The 24,178-nt window shown below is 55.4% G+C and overlaps 1 protein-coding gene across 3 annotated transcripts; it reads right to left on the reverse strand.

The window, feature by feature from the left end:
* Window positions 1-2,799: 2,799 nt before the first annotated feature.
* On the reverse strand, window positions 2,800-20,834 carry MEF2B (myocyte enhancer factor 2B). Of its 3 annotated transcripts, none has more exons than XM_032867757.1 (9): window positions 20,792-20,834; window positions 6,782-6,864; window positions 6,040-6,243; window positions 4,926-5,060; window positions 4,318-4,465; window positions 4,014-4,147; window positions 3,827-3,920; window positions 3,540-3,651; window positions 2,800-3,241 (listed from the first exon to the last, which is right to left on the reverse strand). In XM_032867757.1, exons 2-9 carry the CDS (start codon window positions 6,833-6,835, stop codon window positions 3,016-3,018), a joined length of 1,107 nt encoding a protein of 368 aa, XP_032723648.1. In that variant the 5' UTR covers window positions 6,836-6,864; window positions 20,792-20,834; the 3' UTR covers window positions 2,800-3,015. The 3 variants fall into 3 exon arrangements, with proteins under 3 accessions (XP_032723648.1, XP_032723647.1, XP_032723649.1); XM_032867756.1 differs by lacking the exon at window positions 20,792-20,834 and adding an exon at window positions 11,607-11,897; XM_032867758.1 differs by lacking the exons at window positions 3,540-3,651; window positions 20,792-20,834 and adding an exon at window positions 11,607-11,894 and having other exon boundaries at window positions 3,105-3,241.
* Between the last annotated feature and the right edge of the window lie 3,344 nt (window positions 20,835-24,178).

Below are 24,178 nucleotides of genomic sequence, written 5' to 3' on the forward strand. Positions count from 1 at the left end.
AGGCATCCCAGATGTCTGAGGATTTTTATGGGGCCTGTGAGAGGGGCCTGTATAGTTGATTGCCTTGTCTCTGTGGGTGTTATTGTTTTTTAAAATTTTTTTTTTTTTTTTTTTTTTTTTTACAGGCAGAGATCACAAGTAGGCAGAGGGAGAGTGGGAAGCAGGCTCCCCATTGAGCAGAAAGCCTGATGCGGGGCTCAATCCCAGGACCCTGGGATCATGACCTGAGCTGAAAGCAGAGGCTTCAACCCACTGAGCCACCCAGGCGCCTCTCTGTGGGTGTTTTTGTCTTTGTTTATGAGCACATATGGATGTCTGTTTGTAGGGGATTCACTGTAGTTTTGGTCCTGTGGACTCAGACTGTCCTCTGGAGAGAAGATGGGTGACAGTTGTGGTGAGGGGCACTGGGATTTCCCTGGACCAACACGGGTTCTGTGAGCCAATCTATGAATCCATGAGGGATTCAAGGAAGCTGGGATTTGGGAAGGGTGTCAGAGAAGGGGACCAAGAAAGAAAGGAGGGACATTTGCTGCAGGTCCTCAGAATACCAGGCTGGGAGGGGTTGCTGACACTTGTGCTCCTTCCAGTAGGTTGAAGTGGCAGGACGATTGAATCCATTTCATTGACGAAGACACTGAGGCTCTGGGAGGCCCAAATCTCTACACGACACCTTGACCTCTCCTCCTGGACTCAGGGCTTATGAGTTTAGGTGTCCCAGTGGCGCCCATGCGGTGAACCACGGGAAATTCACACAGGTCGTCCTGATCTTCCCTCCAGCAGCTCCCCATCCTCCAGGTGATCCACAAGTTCTGGAGTTGACCTTGACTCCTCTCTCACCCATATGTGATCTGTCAGACCCTCCTGATGATGGTTCCGCCAGTCTCACCAGCCCCATGATCTCCACCCAATCAACTTCGTCTTATCTCCGCGGCAGTCCCCAGCTCCCCGATCTCTGGCTTCCACCCCCACACCTCACCTCACCCCCCCACAGTGTATTTTTCCCAGAGCAGCTTGAGGACACCTCTTAACACTTAAGCCAGACAGTGTCCCTCCTTTGTTCTAAAATGGACACTCCTTGTTCTCTGTTCTCCACTGGGTGAACACACATTCCCTGTCCTGCACTGGGTACTCCATGTTCCCTGATCCCTCACTAGACACTCCCTATGTCTGTCTGTGTTAACCTCCCAGCTTCCCTGACTACACTGAAGTCCACACTCTCATTCCACCATCTCTGTGTATGATGCTCTGGAAAATGCATCTCTCAGGTTTCCGATTCCTGTGGCTGCATTTGTGCCACAATTCCCATGATGCTTTCAGCCAGTGACTGAGCTCCTGGGAGACTCAGAGTCCCTCTGATGGTGACAATGGCTCTGACTGACATCACCATGGTGTCCTTAGAAAGGCTGGCAGAGGACACTTTCACACAACCCTCACTACTCCCCACCCTCCTCGGGCAGAGCCAGCAGGTGCAGAGCTGGAGTCTGGACAAAAGGTGTTTTCAGAAGCCAGTAGCCTGCTGCTCACTGACCTCTTGTGACCCAGGAGACCCCAAGCTGTACAGTATAATCATACATGTGCAGGCAATATGTGACACAGTCCTTTCTGAGTCCCCAGGCTCAGACCCTGAAAACATGTGGTGAAGCCCCTGGAAGGCAAGAAGGATTTTATCTTTTAATTACTATTTCTATTTTTTTTTTTTTTTTACTTTTGAGAAGGGAGTTTTTGAGCAAAGCTCGCTCTTGGGCGCCGCCTAATGGACGATGGCGGAAGTGCAGTCTCCCAGGATGGGCATGCAGAACCACACCCACCCGCCCATGCCCCCAACCCCCAGTCTTTGAAATCAGCCCACATTTTTAGGAACCCGACACGGGGCACTTAACCTGTGGGCACCGACTTCATGGGCTGGCCTGGCTTCCTGTTCCCCGTGAAGGTGAGATCCAGAGGTTAAGAAGGGACCCTCTCCAGCCTTGCCTCCATTTTATCCAGCCAAGGCTTGGGACTGGAAATATTTCTAGGGGTGGGGTCAGAGCAAGAGACATGGTGGGCGACAGGGGCAGACAGTGTGAAGGGGTGGGAGCAGCTCAGGAGCTCGGAAAGGTCAGGGATTAGATCTGAATGCTGTAAACATCCCACGAGACAACCTCGGGGATGACTGGACGGGAGAACTAGACGGAGCTCCTTCTGGTTCCCCGACACCCATCTGCGCTCAGGATACACGCCAGAGTGGGAGGAGTTTGTGCCCCCCGCCCCCCCGAGTGGGTAAATAAACGCCCGGCTCCCTCCTGCCTCTGGCGGATCGAAATTGCTGGGTCAAGGGATCAAGGGATATGCCCATTAAAAGATGAATCGTGTAGTGACCGCTCCCAGCCGGCGGGTAGGTAGCGGAACGTTCAAGACTCCCAACTACTTGCTGCAAGCGATCGCAACCCAGCCTGGGAACTTGCCCTTGAGCACACGACTGGACACCCTCAGAGGCTAGTAGCCCAGCCTCTAGCTCCTGGAGTGGAACCCCTATAGGTGCGCACTCTAAGCCCCCCCACTCCCAGTGGACCCAGGGACGGAAGAGGTGGGCATCGCTGCCCACGGAGTCACCTGTTCGCTGGCGCCCCCTGCAGGGCTCCTCTCTGTCACATCCCTACCCCTCAACTGCCTTCCTCCGGGATACCCACCTTCGAATCCTAGTCTCAGGATCGGATTCTGGAGGGGCGTACCCCAAACCGAGACAAGGCAAGACTGAGATTTCTTGGGAACAGATGGGAGGACCCGGATGTGGTGGTGGCTCTGAGCAGCGACAGCTAGTTTCGTCCATGACACCATGAGCGTTTTATTGGTGGATACACACACAGGAAAGGGAGAAGGGAGCCCCCCCCGACCGTGGATCCGAACTCCAGGCCTTCACTTTGGAAGGACGTAACTGCTGGCTCTTCTCTAACGAAGCGGGGAGGGAGACTGGGACCCCACGTGCCCTCACCCAGCCCTGCGTGGGAGGAAGGACTGGTGCCATCCCTGGGTCCATTATCGAGCCCAGCCGTCGGCTGCGGGCAGCCGGCGCAGGGGGGGCCCGGGCCGTAGGGGCTCTGCCAGGGGCCGGGACAGGAGCAAGGGATAGGGGAAAGTCTTGGGAAAGTCGCCGGGGCCCCCGGGGGCCGGCGACAGGCGTTCGGACTTGATGCTGACTGGGGGGGTCGGCGGGGAGGCGCCACGGGCGGGGGGACCCTCATCACTCAGGCTACGGCTCCCACTGCAGGGAGAGACAGAGAAAGAGAAGGAGGGCTGTGAGCTCGGCGAGGAAGGGAGGGAAGCCAGGGAGGTGGTATGGTTTGGGCAAAGGCTCGGCAGGAGGACCTTGGGAAAGGAGGGGGTGGCAGTCCCTCTTGGGGTTTCCAAAATAGCCACTCATCCCACCAAGAACAGACGGCAGGGGCTGAGTGTAGAACCAGGAGTGGCCACCAGAGGTCAGCAGTGGCTAGGGCTTGGGAAGACTTGGAGGCACCACACAGCTAGGGAGGGGAGAGAGGAGGGACAGTTGGGGCACTTACCTGGGCTGGGGTGGGGCGGCTGGGGGCCCATCACCCCTCGAATGCTGCCAGGGGGCCAGGGTGGGGGGCTGCAGCAGGCCAGGGGGCGGAGGGGGGTCTCCCAGGCCATATTCTGGAGGGTAGGAGGAATAAACTGAGGCCTTGACCTCAGGGAGCCCCTTGCCCAAGCTTGACCCATCCCACCAGCCAGTTTTCAGTTCTAGTGGATGAGGAAATGCTGACCCCCACCCCCAGAAGGCAAGTGTATGGATGTCTCCCAGGGAAGGGTACAATGGGGGGGTGTATACCTGGGGGACCTGCCGGGAGGAAGGGGAAACTCCCGAGTGGGGGTCCTGGAGCTGTGGCGGAGCATGGACTCTGTAGGCTACCATAGAGGCCTCTCTGTGGGGAGACAGGGTCAAGTGGAAACTGAGGCCCACACCCACGCCATCCTGCCCTCCCCCATCAGCCCTGCCAAACTTCCCCCTCACTCACTGAGGTGCTCAGTCCCCCTCGGGCCCCCGCCAGGCTTCCAGGCAGGTCCGGCCTCCGCCCGTCCGTTGCTAAGTACAGGGGCGGTGGTGTCTTGCTGGCAAGGTGGCTCGGTGAGAAGAGAGGGTGTGCCAGACCTGAGGAGCAGGAAACCCCCCGAGAAAGGGCATGTGGCCACGTCATCAAATGAAGTCTGAGGTCCAGAGGTAATACACACAGACAAGCAGGGCCTGAACCAGGATCCCCCTTACAGGTCCCCCTGGGATTCCCGCCCCCTTTTGCCCCAGGGCCTATGACCCATGCTCACCTGGGGGCCCAGCTTTGGGGGCTGCTGGCCGGAAAGGGGATGGGCGGCTCTGGGCAGGAAGGGCCTCCCCAAGCCCACTGGGGTCGCAGCCTGGGGGAGGCAAGGCCCCATATACCATGTCCGGGCTGGGCATCGTAGGGGCTGCAGGCTGAGGGCAGAGAGGATGGGATTGGTTGGAAGAACATGGAGATAAGGACATCAAATCCAAGACAGAAAACCAGGCCAGCCTCTGCCTCCAGAAGGCCTTGCTACGCTTCCTTCTGGCTCCTTCCACAAGATGGAAGGAACCTGTGTCTGGTGCTGTCACTCCTCAACAGCTAGGCGCAGAGCTGAGGCTTCTTGTTCAGCATGGTGTTGACACTGAGGGGGCTTCTCAGGGTGTTTGATGAATCAAAGAAATAAAGAAGGAAGGAAACGGCTGTCCACTGAACCCTTATTCATCCTTCAAAGCCCCAACTATAATGCCAACTCCTCCAGGAAGCCTTCCCATTCTACCTAGACAGAGACCAGCTCCCTAACTCTAGGTCCCTGTCTCAGTCTCAGCCTTGACCATTTGGGCCTAGGAGGTGAGGGAGGGCCCCATCATCATGGTGCGAGAAGTCACTTACATAGAGCCGGGGCCGGGGCAAGGCTGGGTCACCCCCGTCACCTGCCAACCTCCGTAGCTTCTCTCCTGGCCCGTCAGGCCCTTCATCTGGCTCCAGCTCTGGTCCATCAAGGCCCACACCCCTCCGCTTCAGTGTCTGTGGAGAGGGGAGAAAATACGGTGACCCTCCCCTCCCCCATCCTAGCCAGGGAACCTGGTTCTTTGGGAGAGGGAGGACACCTACCCACCCACCTCTGTGGGCAGACCCATTGGAGTGCAGGCAAATCCCATTGACCAAAAACCCCGGTGAGTTATCATCTAGCAAATTCCAAATGTGTGTGAGAGAGGGACTGTCCTGCCCTGGGACCAGAGAGGCCCAGGTCACACAGTGGGGGCTGGGATCCACCAGCCCTGCTGGCGCTGTCCTAACTCTCCTCCTGAATATGACCCTGGTACCTCCATTCCTCGCGTCAAGCATAGCCTCTGCGCCCAGCGTGCGACAGGTGTTTCGTAAATGTTGGAGGACAACCTTCTAGGCTTTCCTGAGCTGCCTCTCCCTGGACCTGCACACTCCTGGACCCCCGCCTCTCCTTTGACCGCTCCTCCCCACCCTCCTGAAACATTAGGGGGGCTCCACGCGCAGCCCTAGGCCTGCTGATCTTTCCGTCTGTGGCTTCTGCTTCCCATCTTGGGAAGAGATTCCCATTTCCAAAGGGAAGTGATCTCACCCATCCTGGATGGCGGGTGTGGGGGATGAATCAGCTGGCGCCAGGCTGCCTCTTTCTCCTGGGGATACAGCAGCTCAGACAAAAACACTCCCGGCCCTCAGTGAGGTCTCCCTTGCTTCGATGTGCCCTTTATTCTGTTTCTGCCCTCGCCAAACAGGGGACAGGATTTAGTGAGATGAGCTGTGTGCGGGGCACGCCGTGGAGCCCTCGATGCCCGGTGGTGGGTGTTTTTATCTCTACAGTGGGGTCAGCTGCCCTTCGGAGGGACCCCACATTGCTTCAAACCTTTTACCAGCAGCAAAGCTAGATTGCAACACTGGTCTTTTGTGCCAACCCAGAGTCCCTAGGCTTGGAGCGAGCGCCGGGAGCTGGACATCAGGGCGCTGGGGAGGAGAGCCCCAGGGGTACCTCGAGGATGTCGGTGTTGGTGCGGCTCTCATGGGGCTCGCTGTACTCCGTGTACTTCAGGAGCACGCGGTCCATGTCCGTGCTGGCGTACTGGAAGAGGCGATTGGCGCTGTTGAAGATGATGAGGGCGATCTCACAGTCGCAGAGCACACTCAGCTCATAGGCCTTCTTCATCAGCCCAAACTTCCGCTTCGTAAATGTCACCTGGAGCCGGGACCCACAGGCAGGGTGGGAGGAGACATGGATTGGGGGTGGCAAGGAGGAGAGGGAGGGGCCAACTGTTCCCCGACCATGCCTCAAGATTCTTTCGGGCTTTGTGCATACTGTCCGTTCTGACTCTACTGCTCCCCCACTTTCCACTTCTCAACCAGGCGAACTCCTATTGGTACTTCAAAACCTAGCCTGAATATCCTCTCCTTTGGGAAGTTTTCCTGGGTCTCCAGGACAGGGCCTATGTTCCCTCTTTGGGCTTCCTCCGTTCTGTGCCTCCCTCTGGACCAGCCCTCTGAATTGGGTGGGTTTGTGTCAAGTGTCATCTCTCCTATGACGGGCTCCCGTCATCAGGGAGAATAAATGAATAAATGAACATGAAAATGAGCAAATGTTATATCTCAAACTCCAGACACCACATCAAGGCTCCCCATTCCCTCGCAGTTCCCCCAAATGGACAGGCCTTTGCCCAGGCTCGGTCCAGTGCCAAGAACAACTTTCCCCCAGCCACTTTTCCACCCAGTGAACTCACCTGCCGATTCCTTTGGTCCAGAATGCGTGAGATCTGGATTTTTTTCCTCCCCATTGTGCCAGGCTGGGTGGAGAGACCTTGGCCTTGAGGGGAAGGAAAAGAGAACAGAATGGGTGGGTGGAAAGTGAGACCAGGTACCCAGCCTCCCTTCTGTCTTCCACCTGCCCCTGCCAAGCACTGAGAAGGGAGATGACGGGGGATATCAAGGCAGTCTGGCAGTCCCCCAGTCCCCACTCAACCAACCCCAGATGCAGTAGATGCTCAGTGAATTCCACATGAAAAGAAGGCTAACCGAGGGCAAAGGATCGGGATATAGATGCTTCACCCTTGGCCCTAAAATGAAACAAGCTGGTAATTGTGGGACCTCGGGGGACCTTGACCTTCCTAAGCCCCTTGGTGTGTGCAACGGCTTAACAGCGTCTCGCACAGCCCAGTGTTGTTGGGAGATGAAATGAGCTAGCCCATGGGAAATATTCACATCCACCCAGCATACAGCAGGTGCCACATATGTGCTGCTATTATTAATACTGGCAACAGCCTAAAAGCCCTTGATGGGCCAGGTTGGATGGACATATGATGCCCATACCTGGTGGCGCTCAGGAAACATTGCTCACTGAATCACTAATCTCGAGCCACTGGAAAAAAACAAAAAACAAAAACAAAAACAAAAACCCAGTCTGCACATCGGACACTGGGGAGCCATTCAATCCTGTAACAGCTCTCCAACAAGCAAGATAGAGGGCTATGGTTCCAAGAAAACGTATTTAAAAATTGCATTGAGAGTAGAAAAAAGACTAGAAGGAAATGAGCAAGATAAGAGTCACTGCTGGGTGGAAATTTATGGGTGAAGTTTCCCCCCTTTAAAAAAAAAATTTAGATGCAATTCACACCACCTGAAATTCACCAGTTTAAAGTGTGCAATTCAGTAGCATGGAGTGTGGTCACAACATTGCACAAACACCACCTCCAGCTAGCTCCTGAAAGTTTCCATCGCCCCAAAAGGAGACCCCATGCATATTAGCAGCCACTCCCTATCCTCCCTCCCCAGCCCCTGGCAACCATGGATCCGTGGTCTCTATGGACTGGTGCATGCTAGATGTTTCATAAATGAAATCGTACAATGTATGACCTTTGGCCTTTTTTTTTCTTCCCTTTTTGATTACCTGAATTTTCTAAATTTCCCCTCTCAGTGATTATAGATTACATTCATTTAAAAAGAATTGGGGGCACCTGGGTGGCTTAGTAGGTTAAGCCTCTGCCTTCAGCTCAGGTCATGATCTCAGGGTCCTGGGATCAAACCCCACATAGGGCTTCTGCTCAGCGGGGAGCCTGCTTCCCCCTCTCTCTCTGCCTGCCTCTCTGCCTACTTGTGGTCTCTCTCTCTGTTAAGTAGAGAAATTAAAAATCTTTAAAAAAATAAAATAGAAAGAATTGAGGTCCTGGGTGGCTCAGTCGGTTAAGCATCGCCTTTGGTTCAGGTCATGATCCCAGAGTCCAGGAATCGAGTTCCACCTTAGGCTTACTGCTCAGCAGAAAGCCTGTTTCTCCTTCTGCCCCTCGCCCTACTCGTTCTCTCTCTCTCTCTCTCAAATAAATTAAATAAAATATTTTTTAAAAATTTAAAAGAATAACAGGGGGGATACCTGGGCGGCTCAGTCTGTTGAGCCTCTGAGTCTTTTTCTTTCCCCTCTCTTTTTAAAGATTCCATTCATTTATTTGACACAGAGAGAGACAGCCCAAGCAGGGTGAGCGGCTGGCAGAGGGAGAGGGAGAAGCAGGCCCTCCACAAAGCGGAGCTGGATGGAGGGCTCTATCCCAGGCCTCTGGGATCATGACCTGAGCAGAAGGCAGACACTTAACTGACTGAGCCACCCAGGCGCCCCAAGCACCTGCCTCTTGATTTCGGCTTGGGTTCTGATCTCAGGGTCCTGGGATCAAGCCCTGCGGGGCGGGACGGGGGCGGTAGGTGGGGGGCAGGTGGTTGCGTTTAGCAGGGAGTCTGCTTGAGGATTCTCTCTCCTTCTCCCTCTGCCCCTCCCCCCAACAATGGATAATAAATCTTTAAAAAAAAATACATAAACAAGGGGCGCCTGGGTGGCTCAGTGGGTTAAAGCCTCTGCCTTCAGCTCAGGTCATGATCTCAGGGTCCTCGGATCGAACCCCGCATCGGGCTCTCTGCTCAGCAGGGAGCCTGCTTCCCTTCCTCTCTCTCTGCCTGCCTCTCTGCCTACTTGTGATCTCTGTCTATCAAATAAATAAATAAAATCTTTTTAAAAAATACATAAACAAGAATAACAGGTTGGAGTAGGTCCCTAAAAGGACCTCAAGCGTAGAGCTCACACTGGGATTTGAGCCTGAGGTCGGCTAGAGAGAAATACTGCACCCTTCTCATGAGGACCTCCCTAGAAGGGTGCTAAAGGGTGAGAAGGGAGAGCTCGTGGAGGGCAACATGTCCCCAAGACAGGCAACAGGCAACATGGTGGGCTCCAGGCCTTCCCCAGCTCTCCCCATGCCGGGCTTCTTGGAATGAAGGAGTCACATTGCCCGTTGTAGAGCACACCTCCCACCATACAGACAGCCTCCCCAAGACAACCAAGACCCCTTCCACCATGTCTCCGACCACATGACCTCCTGGCACTTCTCATGTCACAGGTGACTGAGGCTTTAGGTGGGTGGCCTGCCCAGGGTCAGGCGGGCCTGCTGGCAGATTCCAGACAGCCTCTGACCCGCGGGGCAATCCTCAGCAAGGCAGGCCTCTCCCTAGGCCTCAGTGTGCTGGTCTGGGTATGAAAGGGGTTGGGTATGAAATACAGAGCACCTGGGAATGAGCTCTTGGGAAGTGGAGGAAAATGTAGGTCCAACTCCAGGAGCAACCATACCTGCTTCCCAGACTCCCTCCAGGGGTCTGGGTGGGATTCCCCCTGCCCCTCACTGTCCCAGAGTCCCAGGGCCCAGGAGTGTTAGACACTGTCGTATTTGGCTTGCTGTGTGATCTCAGGTGTGCCCTCTACTCTCTCTGGTCTGGGTCTCCGAGCAGTCACAACCAGGAAGAGCCAGGACCCACGGGAACCCCAGCCCTGGCCCCCCAGCTCCAGCTCAACTTGCTAAATTTAACTTCCCAGGCTAATTTTACTCCCTGGCCGGAATCGGGTGCGTTCCCACGGCTGGGACGTGTTGCCCCAGCCCTGACAGGTCCCTGGGGACAGAAGGGGGGGCACTGGTTCGGAGGTCCTGGTGCCAAGGTGACTCCGGAAATGCCCCCGTGCCTGGGGTCCCATGGGAACATGGGACTCAGACATAAATCTCCGGACCTGGCAGATCTGAATCTGGACCCTTCTCAGTCTGTCCCCAGTTTAGACAAGGACATCCTGACCAGGGCAGGGTTCACATAATGAGGGAGATCCATGAGCCAAAGGCTGGGGCGGTGGGTCTCTTTGAACTGAGATCCAAGAGCCAAGACAGGAAGTGAGTTCCAGGTAGAAGGAGGGGCAGGTGCAAAGGCCCTGAGGAAGGGCGAGACATGGTAATGAGGCTAGAGCAAGGTGGCCAGGGGTAGAGGCCGCAGAGATCACTCTGGGTCCTCTGATCTGTGGGGAGGCCTATGCGTTTTGGTCTAAGTGACAGAGAGCTATGAGCGGGTTTTGAGCAAAAAGGGATAGGGTTTTGATTTATCATTTATGAGCTTAGCCACAGCTGCTATGGGGAGCAGGACTGTTGGGGGCCAGATAAGAGAAGACAGGAGACTTGAGGGGAGACCAGGGCTATTTCCATCAAGGGAGAGACTAGGGGTGATACCCCTTCTGTTCTAGGCCTACAGCATACACTTTAAGTCACTGTACTCCAGGGGTCTTTGGTTCCTCCTGAAGCCACCAGATCCTCTACCATCTCTGGGGCCAGGCCTGACAGATGCAGATGGGCTCATGCAGGGGTTTGACTCTTCAGAACTTCAATGGCTTTGGAACCCCCAACCCTCACCCAAGAACCAAAGTCATCCCCAATTCTGGCCCTTGAGCAATCTACCCAACATACAGCTCTGATCATACCCCCTTCCTGCTCACACACACTTCATGGCTCTCCTCTGTTCTCAGGAGAAGTTTCTAGTCCCCAGCCTGGCATTTGAGGCCCTGCCCCAATCAGCCCCTGCCCATCTTAATCTACCTTCAGCAAAATGACTCTGCCTGGGACGCCTGGGTGGCTCAGTTGGTTAAGCAGCTGCCTTCGGCTCAGGTCATGATCCCAGCGTCTTGGGATCGAGTCCCACATCGGGCTCCTTGCTTGGCAGGGAGCCTGCTTCTCCCTCTGCCTCTGCCTACTACTCTGTCTGCCTGTGCTCGCTCGCTCACTCTCTCTCTCTAACAAATAAATAAATAAAATCTTAAAAAAAAAACAGACTCTGCCTGGAAAGCCCTTTTTTTTTTTTTTTCACTTGGCCAACTCCTATTCACACTTCAAAACCCGGCTCAAAAAATTTATTACTCTAGGAAACCTTCCCTGCCCTTACTCTGGACTCCTACAGCTCCCAAACTTCCCCTCCAGTTTTGACCCCATGGAGCCAGGGGTGTGTATATCCAGCTCTGTCTCCCTCAGACTGGAAGTCCCGCAGGCCCAGATTTAGTGAATGGAGCAGGTCAAGAGAGACTCTGAACTCCCCCCAGCTTCCCTCAACAACTTCCTCTCAGACTCCCCCAGCTGACTCCCTACCCAGAAATACATGGGCATGCAAATCCAGTCACTCAGCGTTGACCTGCCTCAGGCCCAGGTGTGAAGGGCCAGCCAAGGAATGCGGAGGCGAAGGCCCAGGGTGTGCATATATATTTGTACTCACATGCAAATCCCCACCGAGCCGCAGACAGACCCGGTGGCCTGTTCTCCAGATGTTGGCGTGATCGGAACTGCTGGGGGGAGGTGGCAGCACATGCTGAATGTGCCAGGCACGAGGGGGGAGGCCTCGTCTGTGCACACATCCCCCCTCCACCCTCATGACAGCCAGCTAGGAGGCAGAGAGCTCGTGGCATCTGCCCAGCAGAAGAGCAAAGGGATGGACCCATTGACCCAAGAAAGGAGCAACAAAGAAGGGCCAGGAGAAATCCAAGAGGGCATCTCAGAGAAGGAAGGAAGTGGTTGGGCCTTGATGGACAGGTTGAATGGGGGCCCGAGCGGTTGGGAAGAGGGTGGGCATTTGAAGCCAAGAGTCCAGCACCTGCCTACCCTTTTCTTTATACCCTCATTCTTAGCACGTAGGAAGTATCAACCATGTGCCAACCCCTGCGATAAGCTGATCACAGAAGAAGTAGAAAGTTTAAGTAGACCAATGACCATAGAAGAATAGAAAGGTGACTCAAGACCTACCATTAAAAGGACAGCAGGCCCACATGGTTTTATGGCTTTTATCAAACCTCAAAGGAGAGGGAAACGCAATGTTATTGAAACTAACTCAGACCATTGCAAGCAATGAGAATTGCCCAAGTCATTTTTATGAAAAATCCTATATGTCAGAATCCAACTAAGTCCAGAAAGAGATGTATGAACCATGAAAGGGGCAATGGGAATCAGGGATTTCAGGAAAGACCTCTCTGAAGAGGTGAGATTGGAACTGAGAGCTGAAGCACAAGAGAGACATCTAAGCAAAGGAAGAGCCAGTCATGCGAAGATGGCCTGGGGTGAGGTGGGCCAGGGGGACGGGTAGGGAAGGGGGGGATGGGTGGGAGAAGGGCTGGGGTGGGGAGGGTATTTCTGGCAGGGGGATCTCCAAGGGCAAAAGTCCGAAGCAATCAGAGTTTGGTATTTTATTTTTATTTTTTAAGATTTTATTTGTTTATTTGTCAGAGAGAGAAAAGCACAAGCAAGAGGAGCAGCAGGCAGAGGGAGAGGGAGAAGCAGGCTCTCCACTGAGCGAGAAGGCTGATAGAGGACTCCATCCCCAGACCCTGGGATCATGACCTGAGCCAAAGGCAGATGCTTAACTGATTGAGCCACCCAGGCATCCCAGGAGTTTAGTATTTTAAAGCATTTTTAAAAGATTTTTTAGGGACGCCTGGGTGGCTCAGTTGGTTAAGCAGCTGCCTTTGGCTCAGGTCATGATCCCAGTGTCCTGGGATCAAGTCCCACATCGGGCTCCTAGCTTGGCGGGAAGCCTGCTTCTCCCTCTACCTCTGTCGGCCTGTGCTCGCCTGTGCTGTCTCTCTCTGACAAATAAAATCTTTAAAAAAAAAAAAAAGATTTTTTAAATTTATGTATTTGACAGACAGAGATCACAAGTAGGCAGAGAGGCAGGCAGAGAGGTAGGGTGGGGGAGCAGGCTCCCTGCTGAGCAGAGAGGCCGATGCAGGGCTCGATGTGGGGCTCAATGGGGGGCTCGATGCGGGGCTCGATGGGGGGCTCAATCCCAGGACCCTGAGATCATGACCTGAGCCGAAGGCAGAGGCTTAACCCACTGAGCCACCCAGGTGCCCCTGGAGTTTGGTATTTTAAAAGAAATCACAGAAGACTGTATGGCTGGACAGCATGACAGTGGGAAGAAGGGAGAAAGATGAAGGATGCCGGTGGGGAAGATTGTGAGGGTCAGATCGCATAGGGCCACAGTGAAGACAGTGGGCTTTACTCGGAGGTCAACGAGGAGCTGTGGGGAGTTTGGGGGCCAGGGGGGTCGGGATATAATTTTACAGTTTGAAAAATCCCCTTGCGCTCTCTTATCTGGCCGGTGGAAAGGGGAAGAGGTGGAGCCACTCTGGAAATCTATCTGGTGTCTACTAGGTAAATATCCGTCTTCCCTATGACCCAAGCAGTCTCTTTGCTCAGTACTCACCCAAGAGAAATGGGTCCGTATTTTACCCAAGGACACAGATAAGAATGTTTTCAGGAGCTCCATTCATCCTTGCCCCAAGCTGGAACCCACCCAGATGCCGTCCCTGGGAGAATCAGCTACTACTCTCCACTAGACTCCGCGATGGACGACTATGAAGCCCAGTAAAAGGAAGCATTCCCGCTCGGTGCGACTGCATCGTGGACCTCCCAGATGGCGGGCCCTCCCCACAGTGCTGGACACGACAGCGGGGACACACCGTGTAATCCCATTTACATGAAGTTCCAGAAGAGGCAACATTTCCTTACAGCGATGAGGGTCAGCTCAGTGGCCACGCCGGGCAGGCGCTGTGGCACGGCTGCAGGAGTTGCCGGGGCCACTTGCTCCCTGGCCCAGAGTCCAGGCACTCAGACATGCTTAGTTTGTGCAGATGTGTTAGCCCTACTCTGATGATTGGTGCCTTTTTCTCTCCATGATGTATCTCAATCAAAAGGGTTTTTTTATTATTATTATTATTACTAAAGCATCCCCCGGGGCGCCTGGGTGGCTCAGTGGGTCGAGCCTCTGCCTTTGGCTCAGATCATGATCCCAGGGTCCTGGGACCCAGCCCTGCATCTGGGCTCTCTGCTCAGCAGGGAGCCTGCTTCCTCCTCTCTCTCTTCCTGCCTCTCTGCCTACTTGTGATCTCTGTCTGTCAAATAAATAAATAAAATCTTTAAAAAAATAATAAGTAATAAAAAGCTTCCCCTGTTCAAGGATGCCGTGGGGAGTAGCATCTAAGAAGGAGGAAGGTGACAGGGAGAGGCTAGGGCAGGTGTCCAGGTGGGAGAGGAGAGGCCTGAACTGGGACAGGGGTTGGGGGGTGGGGCAGAAGCAGAAGAATCCTTTGGCAGGGAAAAGGCCCGGATGCACTGGTGGCATCCATGAGGGCTGGGAGAAGAGCCCAGCTCCCAGGCCTGAACACTGTGCAGGCAAAGAACTTAGAAAACAAAGGACAGTTCCATGAGTGCCCAGAGCACCATAAACTCTCTTCAGCTGCCCCTGTGGTCACTAAGACGATCAACAAACATGTCTGGGGTCCTTCAGGCCATAGCGTGTCACCTCTTTGACTTGGTGAGGCCTTTTAGCACCTTGGTGATGGAGATACGGGAGCTGGAAAGAATGCCACCATTGGCATTCTTTCCCCCACTGACCCTTTACCATGGTGCACTCCCTGTCTGAGGACTCAGTTTTCTCACCTGTAAATGGGGGTGAGACTCCTTCTCCCCCACCAGCTGGGGAGGACGGGGTGATGGATGGCTCTGCTGACCTTGTCTTCTGGCCCTTCCAGAAGCCAGAAGGAAGAAGGGCCGAGTCTTGGAGCTGGGGGCGCTGAGTCAGCATGCCATCTTGGAAGACCACAGTGACACACACAGCGACAGGCTGGGTGACATCAAGCCTCCATAAAATGGGTCACAGAATTCTGACCTCAAAGGCCTTGTGGGGAGGGTTTGAAAGAAAAGACCAGGAGCCAGTCAAGTTCCCCTTCTTGGCTCCCAGTGGGGCATAAATGGGGGGATGAGTGGCACAGTCACGCTGCCCGACCCCGGAGCCCAGAGGCCACAGCTTGGCGGAGCACCCGGACCCAGGACAGGAGGGGAGGAAAGGAGAAGTGAGAGGCAGGTGGGTGGCGGGGGGAGGGGGAGGGGAGGGCCCACGGGGACTGGCGAAGCGGGGAGGGGGCGCTGCTCCTGGGCGGCCACAGCGAATCAGGCCTGGAGCCCCGCCTCACGCAACCCAGCAGCTGGTTTCATCACCTGTTCCCCAAGTACCTCATTACAGGAGACAGGAAGAGCCCCTTGGAAAGCTGGGACCCTCCCCCTCCCCTCTCCTGAGGGCTCAAGCTGTTCTGACCCCAGCTGCCAGCGACCCCTCCCTCCCCAGCAGGGGCCCTGGGCCTGCCTCCTACCCTGGGGGCCTGGGGAGATGGTGCCCCAAGTGGGGGGGGGCCTCTGTGGATGACCTAGGGGCTGATTCAGCCCACAGTAGTCCCTGAGGGCAGGTGAGCTCTGGCAGTGACTCTGGTGTGGCCAAACTTCTGTGGGTCTCAGTTTCCTCCACCAGGAAATGGGAGAGTCAGGGCTACCTTGCTGAACTGGGGTAGGGGGGTGGGGGAGGGGGCTGCTGGGGCTTCCGAGTAGGTCCTCTATAGATACTGGTTCCCTCCTTCCCCTGTGCAGCCAGCTTTCATGGTCACATGGTCACCTCTGCTTGGTCCTGGGAGGTGCCCAGATCTGAGCAAGGGCCCTGGGCAGACTAGGCAGGGGGGCTGAGGAATAGGGGGACAAGGAGAAAGCTCATTCCTCAAATGGACAGATGCAGGTAGAGAGATGTCCCAAACACATGCAGAGCCCCTCAAAATCCACAGAGATCTCCTGGACACAGGTACCACCCTCGAACACAGTAGATCCCTCCATACAAAAGTCCCCAGAAGACATGCGGCTCCAAATACACAGGGACCCCCTTAAGCCCAGGCAGCTTTCCAAACACACATATCCCCAAACACTCAGAACGTGCTGCACGTGCAAACCCCCAAGTACACACAGACCTCTCCAGACGCTGAGCCCCCAACACATTCTAATTCCCCAAATGCACACAGACTCCCCAATACACGCAGACACCCCCCCAGCATACCATGCCCCCCCCAAAACATGCATGCTTCTTGTCCATTTCCTGTAGAGCCGCAGACACAGGTAGGGCTCCCAGCCCTGCAGTGGTAACAATGCCCAACCCACTGGCTTCTGGAGGCACAGTGGTCAGCAGCTCCAGGGAAGGGTGGGGGGCTGGGGAGTCTGTGGGAAGTGAGCATCTGGGGGGGTCACATATCTGGAAGCCTCAAGGGGCTCTGAATCCCAGAAACTGAGAATGTTCCAGTTGGAGAAGGCCCCTCAGGGGTCCCTTGTCCATGAGGCCCTCTGATACCCATGGGGAAACTGAGGCCCAATGGGGTCCCTCAGACCTCCCCTCCCAAGGTCTGCTCCTAGGAGGCCATGTGCTGAGAAGCCAGGGCTGTGGCTGTGAACCTGGCCAGACCACAGTGTTATAATTCTCAGCTCCACGGCACATTCACTGCCTGACGTGCTCCGAGCCTTAGTTTCCCCATTTGTACTCTGAGTCCCTGGGAGCCCCCCAGTGCTCACCCACCTGTTCCTTCTCTTTAGAAAGGCCTCATCTACCAGCAAATTACCAGTACCCCTTCTGCCCCTTTTCAGGCATCTGACACATTTCCACCACCGGGCCTTTGCCCAGGCTGGGCCTTTCCCTGGGGCCACCACCCTTGCCAGGCTTGCCCAGGTCCGAGGAGCTGCTCTATGTCTTTTAAGGCCAGGCAGAAATCCCTTTTTCTGGAGGCGCCCCTTTTCCCCGGGGACAGTCACCTCTCCCTGAGGCACTCGGCCCCACTGGAAACTTTCTCTGCTCCTTTGCTACTTTCTTTGAGGCTCATGCTGCCCCACTCGGATGTCCGCTTGGTGAGGGCAGGGACAGAGCCCTTCCCGCCCAGTGCCCGGCACACAGTAGGCCCCCAGTCACCCTTCCTTGAGTGGATGAGCAAACTGCTTAATCAACGGAAACATGGATAATTGGTTCAGTTTTCTTTCAAAGGCCCCGTGGCCACTAAAACAAATTTGCGCCCTGCCCCCTTTCAGCTGGAGACCCTGCTCTAAGCCACCAGCACAAGAGCCAAGTGAGGGGTGCTCATGTTCCTCTCAGGCCCAGGGACTGACCCTCTGTAGGTGTCAGTGTCCATCCAGGAAGGAAATCTTGTCCCTCATCTGGCAAGAAGGCCAAATTCTTTGACACAGCCACTGCAAACAGAAGCCCACTACCCCATCACACCTCCCTGACGGGTTTGGGACCCTGACACTTGGAGCTGGGAGAGCCTTTACATTCTGAACCCAACCCTGCTGTCCCAGGTTGGAGCCCAGGGCCACCCAAGGCACCCGATGATGTCCCCTGAGCCTTAGGGGCAACTTCAGGGAGGCCCAAGATTTCTCTCTCTTTGTTCCAGAGAAAGATCTCCCCATGGGACCCCAGAAATTCATCCCCTGAGGCCAGGGCCTCCCTGCTTGGGAAATTAGCACATCTGTCAGTGCTGGGCGGAAGGGACTCGGCCCATAGCCCAGCAGACCCAAGACATAGCCATCCAAAGATGGGATCTTTGGGCATCCCTGACCCCAACTCTCTTCCCCCAGAAATGTCTGAGAGCACACCAAGGGCAGGGGACACAGTGACAGGGAGTGGACAGATCAAGCCCAGTGGGAGCGGGGACAACAGACACATAATCATGGCAGAGACAGAGGCCTTCAGGGAAGAAATTCAACAGGGGAAAGCAGGCGGGGTGGGTGGCAGGGGAGGGAGCTGCTTTGGACAGAGGGGTCAGAAGGGGCTTTCTGAAAAGGGGACCCTCAAGGACTAGAGGACACCAACCAGGTTGGGATGTAGGGGAGAGACCACCTGGTGGAAGAAATGGCAGGTGCAAAGGACCTGAGGTGGTCAGGTGCTGGTCAGCTTCCAGGTGCAGGGCAGCCAGTGTGACTAAAGCAGGGGGGAGCCCATGGAGACAGAGGAGGGCATGGAGGCCACATGGGGCCTCAGGGATGGGGATGAGAAGGTGGACTAGAGAGCAATGGGGAGCCACGGAGGGTGCACAAGGAGGTGAGAGCTGTGGTCTGATTCAAGGTTTTCAAAAGACACCATGGCTGCTGTGGGGAGAAGTCCTACTGGCACAGGAGGCCAGGACAGCATTTTGTGGAAGACGGGGAGGCTGTGCGTGTGGACAGTGGACAGGAGCAGTGCGTGTGGACAGTGGACAGGAGCAGTCCTGTGTCCACAGCCTGTGACTCCCTATGCCAACAGGCCTCAACTGCTCAGTGCTGAGGGCCCTGCCTTGATTCTGGATAAACCTGGACCTGGAGGACAGCAGGCCAGGAAAGCATATAGCTTTGAGGCCACCTAGGCCCTGGTAGAGGGTGGGGTGGGGATGGGCCTAGATGGGGCTCACAGGGATTTCCACTTGGTCACAGTTTGGATGGTACCTCCTATTATTGAGTGACTACTGTTTGCCCAGGCCTACATGCCACCTCATTTACACACAGAACCTGCCTGACCCACAAACAGCCCAGTGAAGCGGAGATCACTGTCCCCATTTTATACAAGAGGAAGCAGTCTTCTCCGGGCCACACAGCGAGACCCCCCACCCCCCAGATTCTCACTCTAGCCTTGGCTTGTGCCCCAGAGCCGTTCTGATGTACTCCCAAATCCCTACTCTTGCATAGTCTGGGAAGTGAGCCTGAGGCATCATTGGGGTCCAAGACACTCATTTTTGGGCCTGGGGCTGGTGACAGGGCAGCCTCATAGCTCCCAAGATGCAGGCCTAGGGAGACCCCCCTTTTTGGGGGTTGGGAAACAGGACCCAACCTGTGTGTGCACCCCACAGGGATTTAAGGGCAAGAACAGGGTTGAGTTCTCTGACCCCGAATGGGATCCCAGTGTATGATAAATGCTCTGAAAAATAACATCTGTCTTCAGGTACCTGTGTTCCTCAAATCTTCTAGAAGGCCAGACCCCAAAGATTTCTACAAGCATTGCATCTGAGTTGGGGTAACAAATGATCTTAATTCCCTTTCCCCCCTTAATTTGCATTTTCCAGATGTCTGCCTGGTTGGCTAATGATTTAACAAAATAAATCATTAGTTGGAGGTGGGATGTAAAACTGAGCTCAATGCTCAGGTCACAGGGGCAGCTACAGAGCTCAGAGAGGTGCAGGGATCTTTCTGAAGTCACACAGAGAGGGGAGAGAGAAGACTAGGCCCTCATTCCTGGTTTTGTTTTCTCTGGATGGCAGAACAGCAGCCTTGAGCCCATACTTTCTCTGGGGGGCCTGTATGTCTCCATCTGGCCTCAGTCTTCTCTCCTGCAAAGTGGGCACTTTAGAGCAGATAAACAGCCTCCAGCTCCTGCAGGTGAGAACCCCCCAGGCCCTCAATGTTCTAAAATTTCATTTCCTGGAAGTCAAGATTCACCCCTAGACTCAGACAAGCAGTGGGAGGCAGACACGGGGACAGGAGGGAGGAAGGCCGACTTCTCCCAAAACCCCTTCGACCTTTGCAATCAAACCCCACACACTTGTCCTTCCCGGTCTAAATACTGCTTTGAACCCAATTTCTGTCACCCCAATAGTCTGAGAGCTCTCATGACTGGATGTCAAATGTCCAAAGGTCCTGACCTTCCCGGCTGAGGCTTTTGGGGCAGGCCAGGCATGGCCTCAGCTATTTCGGACTTCTCAAGTCTGCAACAAAGGGACCGAGGACAGCCAGGTAATCAGTCAGCCAAGTCTGCAGCCCCGGACCCTGGGAGAGGTTCAGGGGGTGCGGGGAACGCCGGTAGGGGGAGCATGACTGCGAAGGTAACAGAACCACCAGCTTGTCATGTGCTGACAACCTCAGAGGGCTGTGACTATTGTTCCTGTACCCATCTCCCCGATGGGGAAACTGAGGCACAGAGAAGCGGGTGATCCAGGCAGCTGTGCCGCCCCCCCCCCCAGGGCTCCACACCTCCTATCCTGCCCCCAAGCTTCACAGGCATCTCGTCGGCCCACCTGAGGCCCCCACACTCACAGCCTGAAGCTTGAACAAGGGTCCTGGCAGTCACATGCACACATGCAGAGTCACGCCCCATGCAGGTGCAGGGCAGTTACACACAAGGGCACAGCCACAGCAGAGAGGCATGCGGTTGTGTACAAGGGCCCAGAGGATGTGCAAAAGGGATGCATTCCCGAGAGGGGCACATTCCAGCTCACAGACCAGACACACAACTCACAGACACGTAACAGGGGCCCAGGGCCCCACAACTTTGGACACGCTATTTTGCAAATGACATCAAAACCCTCAGACACGTGCCCCTTGGACACACAACCTCTCAGAAACACAACCCTTGGACTCGCAACTCTTTGGACACACCCTTCCCTTGGAACACAACCCTCAGATTCACACCCTTTGGCCATAACCGCTCAGGACGCACAACATCTCAGACTCACATCCCGGGACGCACATCTCTTAGACACACACAACTCTCCAATGCACAGCAGCACACTCGGACTTCCAAACCCCCCTAACCACAGGTGCCGTTCAGGTGACACCGCACAAACCACGGCCTGACGTGACACGCACCTGCTGGGCCCGGGGCCCTCTGGATGCTCGCGGACGGGTCTGGCAGCCGCAGCTAGGCGCTCGGAGCGCGGGGCGGCCACAGGTGCCTCTAGAATGGGCTGCTCCGCCCCCGCGGGAGCTGATTGGGTGGGGTGGTGAATATTTGCATATGGACCGTAATGGGCGGGCACTTGGGCGTGGCCCCGCCCCCGGAGTTCTGGGGACCGGACTCAGACCCCGGAAGACGCTGAAATGAGGAGGGCGTAGAATGAAGAAAGGGAACCAGGGCGGGGGCTGGATCAGACCGCCCTCACTGGGGGCCCTGACCTTGCTACTGTGACCCTGACGCTAATTCGGACCTGGTCTCTAGTTCGGATCACTGTTAATCCCAGCCCTAGACTTATTCTAAACTGAGTGAAATACAGCTTGTACCCGAGACCCTGAAGGCTCCAGGGATGGTGCCCGGAAGCCACCATTGATCCTTGCTCTCACCCAAATGGAAGGACTGCAGAAAGTTGACTCTGGAGTCCCCGATGAGGTGCCCCTGTAGCCGGATGCTTGCTTGCTTCCTGTGTCCCCACAGGAGCGCAACAGACCCCTCTGGCTGCTGGGTGCCAGCCTTCACTAGAAAGGCCAGCTGTATGCAGGGGGTGTGGCTTCCAGAACCAGACCCCAGCCCAGACCCCTGCATCCACTTCCTCCCTGGGATCCCAGCACCACCTAGCAGAGGTCCAGGCCCAAGGAAATCAGAACAGGACTGGTGAGAGAATCAGTGTGGACAGAATTACAGAATGAAGATGATTTTGGACTGTGTAGTCCTGGAGAAACCACTGGTCTGGAGAAGGCAGAGCTGCCACACACCTGACTGCCCCCCCACCCCAAGCTCTGGGGAGTCAGGACTGGGCCAGAGGGGCCAGGGAGGGCTTCCCAGAAAGGGTGGCATTTTACTGAGCCTCGAAGCATGAATAGGAGTTTGCCACTGGGAGAAGGGTTTTCCAAGAGGCAACAGCACTTGCAAAAGTGTAGAGGCAAAGAGCAGAGTGTTCTTTGGTGGGGGAGATGAGGGAGATGAAGCCAGAGCAGTAGGAAGAAGCAGAATGGGCTGGGCACGCAAAGAGAGGCTGGGAGATGGAGAGGAGGGGGAGGGATCTGGGGGGGATTTGGGGCAGATAAAGTGGGAGAGCAGGTGGGTTGCAATGGCCGCCTGGTATCCACCTTCTTGGAAGATAGCAGGAGATAGCTAGACTTCTGGACTCTGTGGGGAGCAAGCAGAGATGTCAGTGTGTGTGGGACACTGAAGCAGGGAACTGGGGTTCTGGAAGGCCTCTCCCCAAACCTCAATCTACTCATCTGTGACATGGGCAGTTTGGATCCCTAGTCTGGGCAAAGCTTTCATCTTTAGACATAAGCTAGGGTTCACATTGTCATAAGAACATAGGGACCAGGAGTCCTGTCTCTGCCCCACTGGGTTGCCCCACAATGCTCCACACCAAACGCTCAGACGTCCCAAGAACACACCAGAGCCCAGGGTAGGATGGGGGCTTCTGCCTTGGCTCCAAAGCACAGAACAAGGCTTGGGGAGCATGGAGGTGGCTGGGGAGCCCCAGGCCCCCCGAGGGCTGTTCTGTTTACCCGTGGCTGCCCGCCCGCCTCTGATGCAACAGGCAGGCTCTGGTTACGTGAGGGCAGCAGCTGGAGTAGCTCTGGGAACAGCCAGAGTGTGTTGGGAAGGGTCTGCCTGATTTGAGCTGGCTGGGTCTACCCCCATGCGTCCCACCCACTGCCCCCTCCCACCACAAAGGCTCCCTCCCATGTTCCTGCCCCTGCCCCCACCACACTCTGTTCCACTCCCCCTTCCCATTCTGGCCAGTCCCACCTTCTACCATTCATACTGTTTCCTCTAACAGCCTCTCCTTTTTGTCTTTACTCCAGTTCCTGTCCTGTACCCTCCCCCATCACTGGCTGTGTCATCCCACGTGAACGTTCGTCCCCCATCAGGGCAGTCAATGTCTTGACCTCAGTCTTCTCAGATGAGGGGACACCCTTGGTTGCTGAGGGGAGAAGGGAGTAGAAAGGGTCATAGAGGGGGATTTGGGCAGGGGCCTGGAGAATGGGGGATGCGGGGAGGTGAAGGTAGGGGTGAGAAGATAGGATGGTGGAGGAAAAACTGCCTCTCCCTCTTCCAGATCCTCTCCCACAACGTCAGGATGGGATGGCTTTGAAGGACCCGCCATGGCAAGTATAGTGTGACCTAGTAGATAGGCCCAGGGTTAGAGAGCCTGGGTCCCCACCACAGCTCTGGTTTCCACTAACCGCATGACCTCAAGCTTGTCACTGCACCGTGAGCCTGTTTGCTCATGTGAAAAATGGGGACAATAGCAGCCCCTCCTCCTGGAGGCTGGAATCATTTCGAGGCCTGCCTTCAATGGCCCCTCCTCCCATTTGGGGTTCCTCTACCCCCATTCCTTGTCCCAGCCCAGCGCTGACCCAGGCGGTTGGGGATGTCTGTGTGTGACTTGGTTTCCCCCATTGTGGAGGCTCCTCCAGGCCGGGTCCTGTGTGGGGTCACACCAAAAGGGTGTCTCCAAGGGTTTCCCGAAGAACTAAAGAGACCTGGAGAGGGTCTGAGCGATGGAGGGGCATGAGGACCAAGCTTGAGGCATGGAAAGACCTTGCTGGGGGATGTGGCTGAACTAGGAAGGAATTTCCTAGGGGTAGGGCCCTCTCGGAGTATAGAGCAGGCCTGAAATAAAAAACAGAACTTAGATTGGGGCTAAGGACAAAAAGCCAAAACTGAAGTCTGATTCCCATCCTGATCACTGTGGGCCAACTAGGGGCAAGCCACTGCTCTCTTGTGCATCCTTTTACCCCATCCACAGATCTGAGAGAGCCTGGGGTGGCCTCACAATTCACCCAGAGCTGAGATCCTTTTCAGGTCATCCCTACCCTCATGGGTTCTAGATTCTAGCTTGAATGCCCCATGGCACAGGAAGTCCACTGCCTCTCTCCCAGCTACTCCCACCTCCCATCTCTGGGGCTGTCCTGTGAGCAAATCCTACTGAATCGGGGCTGGGAATGCCCACACCTCCACCTTGGCAAGGAGGGGAGACTGCCAGCACAGCCCAGGAGCACACAGGGGTTGGTGCGAGGTTCTGCTGGGTAATCCGGCCTCATGGAACCCTAATTCACTTTCCGAAAAATGGGAGCGAGGACGTATGGGGTGAAAAAGTAAAGAGGATCACAACACATCCACCAGGAACAGCCAATAATGGGGATGACCATTTGGGAGGCCCAGGGGCCTGACCAAGTCTTTGCCTCTTGCACCCCCTGGTGGCCAGCGGGTGTGGACGTTCTCTAGGTGGGAAGTGAGAGGGACATGCAAATAACATGCAAATAAACCAGGGACAT

The sequence above is a fragment of the Lontra canadensis genome, unplaced genomic scaffold (genome assembly GCF_010015895.1).
Source record: "Lontra canadensis isolate GAN:19392208 unplaced genomic scaffold, GSC_riverotter_1.0 scaffold35, whole genome shotgun sequence".
NCBI classification, from domain to species: Eukaryota; Metazoa; Chordata; class Mammalia; order Carnivora; family Mustelidae; genus Lontra; species Lontra canadensis.

Bases quoted from the DNA above. Each gene is read 5' to 3' on its own strand.
- MEF2B (XM_032867756.1), bottom strand. From the start codon at position 11,829: ATGGGTCCATCCCTTTGCTCTTCTGCTGGGCAGATGCCACGAGCTCTC. The intron at 6,865-11,606 runs GTGAGTACAAAT...CTTCCCCTCAAG, and splicing joins GGCTCGGTGGGGATTTGCAT to GCCAAGGTCTCTCCACCCAG. The intron at 3,242-3,539 runs GTAAGTGCCCCA...CTCTCCCTGCAG, and splicing joins GCCGCCCCACCCCAGCCCAG to TGGGAGCCGTAGCCTGAGTG.